The sequence below is a fragment of the Nyctereutes procyonoides genome, unplaced genomic scaffold (assembly GCF_905146905.1).
Source record: "Nyctereutes procyonoides isolate TBG_1078 unplaced genomic scaffold, NYPRO_anot_genome, whole genome shotgun sequence".
NCBI classification, from domain to species: Eukaryota; Metazoa; Chordata; class Mammalia; order Carnivora; family Canidae; genus Nyctereutes; species Nyctereutes procyonoides.
The window spans coordinates 77,568,054-77,577,904 of record NW_026575146.1 but is presented as its reverse complement, the minus strand read 5'-3'; the positions used below and the strand labels follow the sequence as shown (position 1 = coordinate 77,577,904).

Below are 9,851 nucleotides of genomic sequence, written 5' to 3'. Positions count from 1 at the left end.
AGTCACCGGGCCCAGTCCTTCTAGGGACTGTCCGCAGAGTCTATCAGCCTCACCCACAGGGGACATGCTGTGTGAGTGGTTGTTGTAAGCCACCAATACGTTGCGCTATTTGTTCCCGTGGCATCACCTGGCCCATGCTGCCTAGCACAGAGATCACAGAGGAAAGGGAAGGCAGATGTGGGGGGGGGGGTGTGGGGGTAGAGCCACATATCTCAAACAGCTGCTCTAGACAGAGTCTGGTTCAGATCTCTGGACTCAGACCTGGGTTTGTAGTGTGGCTTCACAAGTGATCTGTTGTGTGGCCTTGGAAGAGCCTCGTAACATCTGTGAGAGCTCTGCATTCCCACTTGGAAGATGGAGGCAGTAAGAGTTTGACCTCCCATTACTATAAGGTGTGTCAAGCATAAGGCTTGGCACATCCTCAACTTTCAACAGACGGAAGCAGTCACCTCCGAGGGTGTTACTCATCACGGCAGCTGTACTATTATTTGTTCATGTGTGTGAAAGAGACAACTGAGGCTCATGGGAGAAAGTGCTAGTAAGTAGCAGCCGTGGGATTAGCCTGATTCTAGAAGATAAACTTTTCCTCCTGTTAAACATGGAGGAAAAGCTGCAACACACACAAGAGCAGAGCAAACAGTATAATGATCCTTTAGCTATCTATGCCCCTTCTGCCGCTCCTGCCCCCACATCATGAATTCCCCATATTCTGCAACTTATATCCTTTCCCTTCTTCTTCCCCTGTCCTCCCTCCTCTCCTCCATATCTTCCTTCCTCTTTTCTTCCTCCTGTCTGTTTTCTCTTCCTTCTACCCTCCACCCTCCCTCCCTTCCTTTCCCACTCCTACCCCCTCCTCCCTTCCTTCCGCTTTGTGCTGAGAAGTTTTAAAACAAATCCCAGACATCACATTTTACCCAGAAATACCTCACTGTGCATCAGAGCCTGCACACATGACCTCTGCATTACGTGTCCTTCCTGGGAGGGAGGACGGTCTAAAATAAAGCAGCTGAGAGCTTCCTTGACCTGCCCCCATCCCTGTCCATTAGCAGAAGGCCCTGGAATGTCCTGGCCTTCAGGGGAGAGCTCCCCTCACCCCCAGGACTGTGGTGTTCTTCTCCAGTCTTCATAGAAAAATCTTATCAGGGGCCCCTGGCTGGCTCAGTGGCTGAGCGTCTGCTTTTGGCTCAGGTCGTGATCCCAGGGTCCTGTGATCAAGTCCCACATTGGCCTCCCTGCTCAGTGGGGAGTCTGCTTCTCCCTCTACCGCTCCGCCCCAGCTTGCAAGCTCTCTCTCATGCTCTCTCTCAAATAAATAAATAAAATCTTTAAAAAAGAAAACTGCCTACTTTGATATGCAGATGGGAGTCACATCAGAGAGGGATGGTGGTTAAGAGTGTGGACTCTGGGGGTGCCTGGGTGGCTCAGTCTGTTAAGCATATGACTTGATTTCTGCTCACATCATGATCTCCAAATCATGAGATTGAGCCCCCAATGCTCAGCGTGGAGCCTGCTTGAGATTCCCTCTCCCTCTGCCTCTGCCCCTCCCCCTTGCTCGTATGCTCCCCTCCCTCCCTCTTGCTCTCTAAAATAAAAGAAGAGTGTGGTCTCTGGTACCAGTCTCTGTGGGATCAAATGCCAGCTTTGCCAGTTATTAGTTTTGTGACCTTGGGTGAGGACCATAAGTGCACAGAAATCAGAGTTTGATACAAGTAAATAACAGCCTTTATCTACTATCGTTGGGGAAGGGGAGCGCCCTTGGGGCTACACAGCCCAGATGGGTGTGTGCCTTCAGAAGCCCCTCTCTTTCTGCTCCCCAGGAAGCCCTCCTGTCTGGAGAATGTCTGCTGTAAGGTGGGGGTGCAGAGGAGCCTGGGGTGATGAGGAAGGAAGGAGATGTTTCTGTGAGATTGGAGGCCCAGGGGATGGGGTCAGGACGTGATCCACCTCAGCTGAGCTGGGAGCCCACAGAGGTGCTCAGGAAATGCTTGCAGGCAGCATCAGCCATCTGATGACTGTGACCCTGGAGTCCAGAGAGGGTGGGTCGGGGTGAGTGGGAGGAGGTTAGCCCAGGCAGAGTTCAATTTTGTTTTTTGAGAGTTCAATTTTATTGTATATTCCTGCTTTTCTGTAAGGGCACCAATGTGAGTACATTACTCAAGTTTCTAAAATTTATTACAAATTACTTAGGACATACAAAAACAAAGAGTAAGCAGTGTCTCTCACCGCTCAGCTGACAGGAAACATCAAAACAGCTGTAATCCCCCGTGGCCCCTTCACTGACCAAATGCCTTTCCTCTCCTGAGATAAGTGCTACCCTGAACAACACCGTACTTGTACTTTTGCTACAAATGTACCTGCTTTGAATTTTCCCCCCTTTGCTTTTCCCTCCTCTCTCTCTTTTCTCCCTGTAGACTCTGCCCAGAGGCACCCCCCACCCCCCGCCCCGGGATTTCATACTAACAGCCTCCCGTAGGTCTTCCTGTTATTCCCTGAAGTCAAATAATCCCATCTAGACGTTTGATGCATAAATACATATAGGGACACACTTATGCATGCATTGATATCAGTATCTGTGTAGATACGTACACATATACACATGCATGTTGGTATAAGGGTTTTTTAGTCTTTAATAGGACATTAGCTACAGCACTCTGCATCTTGCTTTTCTACCTCAACAGCACCTCATGGAAATTCTCTAAGTCTTTTGATCCAGGGGAAGAGAGGCAAAAATAAAACAAGATGGAATCAGAGAGGGAAACAAACCAGAAGAGACTCTCAACTCTAGAAAACAAACTGAGGGTCGCTGGAGGGGAGAGAATGTGGGGAGGGGGTAACTGGGTGATGGGCATCGAGGAGGGCACGTGATGTGATGAGCACTGGGTGTTCTATAAGACTAACTACCGACCTCTACCTCTGAAACTAATAATACAGTCTGTTAATTAATTGAATTTAAATAAAAAAGACTGGGATCCCTAGGTGGCTCAGCAGTTTAGTGCCACCTTCAGCCCAGGGCGTGATCCTGGAGTCCCCAGGATCAAGTCCCAGAGTCCCATGTCGGGCTCCCTGCATGGAGCCTGCTTCTTCCTCTGCCTGTGTCTCTGCCACTCTCTCTCTGTCTCTCATGAATAAATAAATGAAATCTTTAAAAATAACTAAATAAATAAGATTAAGAAATAGGAAGAAGAGGAGGTAGAGTGCTTGGAGCTTCGTGAGGAAAGCAGGGCCTGGCACACAGTAGGTGTCCCCAGAAAGTGTGTTTGGTGAATGAACTTTCTCCAAAGAGCCTTCACTGACTCTACCCGAACCCCCATTGGGTCAGGCACCCACTTGGCTCTCACGCTTGTCTGGGGACTCCATCCCTACTTTACCCCTGTGGGTCGTCAGGGTCAGAGGAGGATTCTGTGTCCCTCACTGGACTCTGAGTCCTATGGGGTCAGGGCTGGAGCTGCCTGTGGTCACGGCTGGGCTCCAAACATCAACCAATGGGTCCTTGGCACACAGCATGCACATGCCGCAGGAAGTGCCCCCACCCCACTGTCTCTATTGCTATTCCCAGCCTGGCAGACACACAGTGGACACTCAGGAATCACCTTCACCGATTCTAAGGTGCACTTCCTCCGCCCGCCCCCACATTTTAGCAATTCTGAAATCGGGAAAGTCACAGCTGATGGCACCTTACAATCACTGTCAGCCAGGCAGCCATTGTGACGTAGCTGTCACTGCCTTGATGTGATAATGGAGCTGCTTTTAACAGCTTCATCAGTGCTCCTGGTGGCGCAGAGGACCAGGACGTGGAGTGTCGGAAAGCATCCTGTGCTCAGAGGAGGAAGCGATTCCACAGAGTCAGACTCCGTGGTTAGGAACATCTTCGCCAATTTATTTCCCTTGTATTTTCCCAGTTAGATACACATGCAAGTGATAAATGATAAAAAAAAAAATCTGTATTTTCCAAGTTTACAAAGAGTAAGTGTAAAATAAAAATTTTAGGTGATAAGGGAATGTTGTATCATACATGTACTGGCAGCAATTTTTGCCCTTGTTAGTGGGACAGAAAATGATGCATTTGACATCCAGTGGCACCATAGATCTGATTATACAGGGAATCTGTGGAAAGAATGAAATGAATAAATGTGTTTATCTCATTTGTCTCTGTCTGCCTCCCTATTCCAGTCTCAGCTCCTGGGGTTTGTGTCTGTCTGGGGATGACAGGTGGGGAGAACAGAATTCTAGTCCCAGTTAAATGAGCTACTTCATCTGATGGAATTCACACCGTGCCTGGTACATTGTAAACATCCAGTAAGTAGCACTCTGACCTGTGTGTGGTTGTGTCAGCAGCCCCCAGCAGCCTTGAGGTCTAGAAGGGCAGGGATGAGTGTGATTCACACCTCTGGACCATTACAGGGACTGGCCTAGGGTCAGGTCTAAGCAAATATTTGGGGAATGACCAAATAACTATATAAATTACTGGGTGAATGAGAGCTCTCCGTTAACTCAGTCTTTGCACAAGGTGGTCCCATGGCCTGGGATACAACTCCCCAACATGCCACCAGGCTCACAGATCGCAGCTCAGGTGCCCTCTCTTCCAGGAAGCCCTCCCTGACCCCCCAGGTTGGGTCATTTGCCCCCTGTGTTCCCACAGCCCTCTGGGGTCCCCTATTCCAGTCCTGGGTCGTCACTGTCTGTGGATGGATGTGACTCCCACACAGGACTGGGAGCCCAGGAGGGACAGAGCTCAGGGCTGTCTTGGTCATTGCTGTGTTTCCAGCACCCAGCCCAGGATGGAGCCTGGAGAGGTGCGGAATGTGTGATGAATGACAAGGAAAGAGGAGGCCTGGCAGACAGGCCAGGGAGCAGCCTCTCCTGGGCTGGTGCTCTCAGGAGCTGGTAGGAATGCCCCTGGCAGTGTGCCCTCCTGCGCCAGATGCATCTCTGCAGGTGCCCAGCGGCTGTCTCCTGTCTCGGCCCTCAGTCACCCGGGGGGGCTGTGACCATGTCCCCTCCCTCTGACCTAGAGACCCCGAGGGCAGAGCCTGGGGCTGCCGCACTTCTGGAGCATCGACTCATAGCTGGCTGAGCACTGGGGATCAGGAGAGGGGGCCTGAATGCATGAGGGCTGGGACTGGTGAGGGGGCCCCAGGGGCCATGACCCGCGTATGTTGCCTGCGTGTGATGGAGTCTCTCGTGGCTGGTCTGCAGGTCTGTGTGTGTCTGGCTGTGTGTGGGCTGCATATCTGCCTGACTTGGGCTTTTCTGTAAATAACCGGAGGGTCTGTGCCTCTACCTTCCCTCTTGGGCCAGGTGTGCACGTCTGTGACTTTAGGGGAGGAGTCCGGGTCTACGTGCTCAGTGTCTGGGAAGGTCTGCAACTATTTTTAAATCTGTTGACCTTCAGTTCCACGCCTTGGTCCCACATCTCTCAGGCTCTGTACATTTTCATCCTCTCTGTGACCTGTGTCTCTGACCGGTCCCTTCCTGCTTCTGTCAGAGGTGGTTTTTCTTTTTTAAAGATTTTATTTTTGAGAGACACAGAGATAGGCAGAGACACAGGCAGAGGGAGAAGCAGACTTCCTGTGGGGACTTGATCTCAGGACCCCAGGATCATGAGCCAAAGGCAGATGCTCAACCACTGAGCCACCCAGGCGTCCCTCTGAGGTGGTTTCTTGTCCACCCTGTCTTCTGGCGGGACTCTTCCTCTGCTGTTTTCTTGGAGTATTTCTTTCCCCACCCCACCTCAGGCTCTCTTCTCATTCAGATTGCCTCCCAGTTTGTCCCAGTGCTGGCACCTGCAGTGGTCGTAAGGCGGCAGAGGCGGGAGAGGGACAGAGGGGACCAAGCTGTCACCCTAGAGTGGGCAGGAGAGGACGTGAAAGCTCTGGGGAGGGAGAGGCCAGAACCTGGGAGCCTAGATACCAGATACTGAATTGGGGTGTGGTGCTGGCACTGGGCTGTGCTGCATGGGTGCCAGTCCTGGCCAAGGCATGGTGGCAGTGACTGTGGTGGTGGTTTCACACCTGGCCTCTCCCCAGCTGGTGAAGCCAAACCGGCACCCTCAGAGCACGCATGGGACACCTCGGGGTGGTAGGTGAGTAGATGGTGCCCCAAAGGGAACATGTATGAGTTGTTTGGGAAACAGTCCCCTAGAAGGAGAATTAGAGGGTGGGTGGTGAGCAGCATCAGGCCCTTGGATGCCAGCTGAGGAGCTGGGACTTTGTCCTGCAGGTGATGGAGACCACAGATAGGTTGTGAACTTCTTGGTGTTACAAAGATCTCTCTGAGTCCCTTGTGGGGGACTGAGGGCCCAGTGTGACCAAGCAGGGGTGGGGGGGCCCAGCAGCAGCTGGGGGATGGGGTCCCTGCCCTGCCATGGGACCCCGCCCCCTGACATCACTGTCACATTATTGCATTAGGGTTGGCTGACCAATAAGCTGCTGCTTGCTATTATAATGGGTCCTAGCAACAGGTCTGACCTTGGGCTAAGGGAGGAGACCCCACCAGCGGGGAAAGTGTGAGGGGAGAGGGAGAGCCTGCAGGGCAGGTAAGTCCCCTGAGGGCAGAGCTGTCTGGATGGGCTTGTGGGTGAAGGGAGGTAGGGACTTCCAGGGTCAATCCTAGCTCCCTCAGCCCTAATCCCACCCCAGGGCCCACTGACCTGTCTGGCCCTGGCTGCTGGGACCTACTCTATCTAGCACCTGTTCTCCGATCCTTGGGCCATATCCTTACATGGCTTAGGGGGACAGGGTGTAGGGAGAGTGGGCATAGCATGGGAGAAATGCCTCCACCTAGGTTGGGGGAACAGACCTGGTGGGAATAATGTAATAAGGACACATTTCTGTGGGGGGTGAAGGAGGACAGCCCAGACAAGGAGGGAGAAGACAAGCAGGGAGGCAAATATATGTAGCTGAAGAGAGGGCAGCTCTTCAGAGGGATGAGGGAGCCCGGGGACCTGAGTTTGAGTCCTGGCTGGGCCTCTGTGCAGGGACATCACTTGTGTAGTCTGAGTCTCAGTCCCTCCCTGTCTGATGGGGACAGTGATCCCTAGCATGAGCTGAGTTTAGCAACTAGGGCAGATCTGGGTGTTTAATGAGGACTCTCAGTGTCTGGGCATCCCCTCATGCCAGGCTTCTTCCACCAGCTGAACCCCAGAATACTGGCCTAGGGATAGATAGGTGGGCTCACAATCATTACAGGTCTTGCTTGCCTGTGGCGCAGAGACTGCAGGGGATTGAAGTCACACAGCTAGGAATATTAACAGGGATAAGATAACACAGACCACCTGCCGTGGGCCAGGCACTATTTCAAATGCTTTATCTGTATCAACTCACTTAGTTCTCAACAACTGGAGGTGGTTTGCTATTATCATAGTTACTGGCCTCATCTTACAGATGAGAGGAACAAGGCAGAGAATTTCAAGTCACTTGCCCCAGGTCACTCAGTGTGTATGTAGGGAAGCCAGGATTTAACTCTAGGATTGGCTCCAGGGTGTGGGTCCTTTTCATCACCCCTTCCCGCTGCTCCCAACAGCAGTAGCAGGACACAGTGTACTCTGCCTGGGTCCTGGTGCGGGGCTTAAGCCCTTTCCTTTGCAGGGCTGGGTACAAAATTTGTGGAACCTGGTACAAAATGAAAACACAGGGCCCCTGGTTCAAATATCATTAAGAATTTCGTCAGTGTCAGGAGAGCATTAAGCCAAGAGCTGAGCCTTTTGAGCCTGGGGCCCTGTCACAAGCTGCCATCAAACTGTTACCCGGAGGACTCCTGAGCACCTCAGGAGGCAGGCCAGTCACCATGCCCTTTACGCAGAGGAACAGGCTCAGAGAGGTACTTAATTCTGCCCCCAGGCCACACAGCAAGTCAGTGGCAAGGATGGGATGGGAGCCTGGGCGTGTGGGACTCTAGAGCCCCCTTCCTTGTGTCAAAGATGTACCCAGGTTGTTTTAAGAAGGACTGGGCTGTGAGGTGCCGGACAGACTTCCCTTATATCCTTGGTGTCTCTCTCTCTTCCTACCCTGTGCCAAGGCCCAGAAGAAGTGAACGGCTCCCTTGTGCCCCCGCAGACGCTGAGGACCACGCGTCCTGTGACTCTCCCCCAAACCCTGCGCCCTCTGAACCGTTGGTCACCATGGCTACTTCGAAGTTGCGAGCAGTGCCCGGGGAGGAGGAGACCACCATCCTCATGGCCAAGGAAGAGCTGGAGGCCCTGCGCAGCGCCTTTGAGTCGGGCGACATCCCCCAGGCGGCCTCCCGCCTCCAGGAGCTGCTGGCCTCCTCCCAGAGCATCCGCCTGGAGGTGGGCGTCACAGGCGAGTCGGGTGCTGGCAAGTCCTCCCTCATCAACGCCCTCCGTGGTGTGGGGGCGGAGGACCCCGGCGCGGCCCTCACCGGCGTCGTGGAGACCACAATGCAGCCCTCGCCCTACCCACACCCACAGTTTCCAGATGTGACCCTGTGGGATCTGCCGGGGGCTGGCTCTCCGGGCTGTCCAGCTGACAAGTACCTGAAGCAGGTGGACTTCGGCCGCTATGACTTCTTCCTGCTGGTCTCTCCCCGCCGCTGCGGGGCTGTGGAGACCCGCCTGGCCTCGGAGATCCTGCGGCAGGGCAAGAAGTTCTACTTTGTGCGCACCAAGGTGGACGAGGACCTGGCGGCCACCCGTACCCAGCGGCCCTCAGGCTTCAGTGAGGCGGCCGTCCTGCAGGAGATCCGTGACCACTGCGCCGAGCGGCTGCGGGTGGCCGGCATGACCGACCCGCGCATCTTCCTCGTGTCCAACCTCTCGCCGGCCCGCTACGACTTTCCGCTGCTCATGTCCACCTGGGAGCACGACCTGCCTGCCCACCGGCGCCACGCTGGCCTGCTTTCACTGCCCGATATCTCGCTGGAGGCCCTGCAGAAGAAGAAGGACATGCTCCAGGAGCAAGTGCTCAAGACAGCCCTGGTGTCAGGCGTCATCCAGGCCCTGCCCGTGCCAGGGCTGGCGGCCGCCTACGACGACGCTCTGCTCATCCGCTCGCTGCGTGGCTACCACCGCAGCTTCGGCCTGGATGACGACTCGCTGGCCAAGCTGGCTGAGCAGGTGGGCAAGCAGGCAGGGGACCTGCGCTCCGTCATCCGATCCCCGCTGGCCAATGAGGTCTCGCCGGAAACCGTCCTGCGGCTCTACTCACAGTCATCTGATGGTGCCATGCGGGTGGCCCGTGCCTTTGAGAAGGGGATCCCTGTGTTTGGCACGCTGGTGGCCGGTGGCATCAGCTTTGGCACCGTCTATACCATGCTCCAGGGCTGCCTCAATGAAATGGCCGAAGATGCCCAGCGGGTCCGCATCAAGGCCCTGGAGGAGGACGAGCCCCAGTCTGAGGTCAGCCTGGAGGCAGCCGGTGACAATGGTGTGGAAAAGCGGGGATCTGGGGAGGGAGGCTGTGAGGAAGCACCGCTCTCGGCCCGCCGGAAGCTTGGCCTCCTCCTCAAGTATATTCTCGACAGCTGGAAGAAGCGTGACTTGTCAGAAGAGAAGTGACCGTGCAGCCCCACCCCCTGCCTCACCCACAAACCGAGCCTTAGCAAAACCAACTAAACCAAGCCAGTGTATTGAAAATGTGTGCTGCGTGCTGAGGGCACCAGAGCTTGCTGTCTTGGCAGGGTTGGTGGGGGTTGTGGTGGGGAGGTGTGGAGGGGCTGAAGAGGGGACACACTGAACCCGGATGGGACTTGATCTGGGTGGGGAGAGCTTCGAGGTATGGATGGTGCACCAAGGGCCCCTTGGTGGGATCTCTCTCCCTGGCCCCCTGGTAGTCAAGGGAGATTTGTGGGGCATTAGGATAGCCAGGCCCGGATCCAAGATAGGATCCCACTGT

At 54.4% G+C, this 9,851-nt stretch overlaps 2 protein-coding genes across 2 annotated transcripts in view; one reads left to right on the top strand and one right to left on the bottom strand.

Annotated features, from left to right (window-relative positions):
• Positions 1–6,274: 6,274 nt before the first annotated feature.
• On the top strand, positions 6,275–9,514 carry IRGC (immunity related GTPase cinema). Its single transcript, XM_055310823.1, has one exon. It carries the CDS (start codon positions 7,919–7,921, stop codon positions 9,512–9,514), a length of 1,596 nt encoding a protein of 531 aa, XP_055166798.1. The 5' UTR covers positions 6,275–7,918.
• Positions 9,365–9,851, bottom strand: part of SMG9 (SMG9 nonsense mediated mRNA decay factor) — a 26,621-nt gene continuing 26,134 nt past the window's right edge. Inside the window, exon 16 of the transcript XR_008662545.1 lies at positions 9,365–9,480. The gene's annotated coding sequence lies outside the window, so the exon portion shown is untranslated. The remainder of the gene's footprint in view (positions 9,481–9,851) is intronic.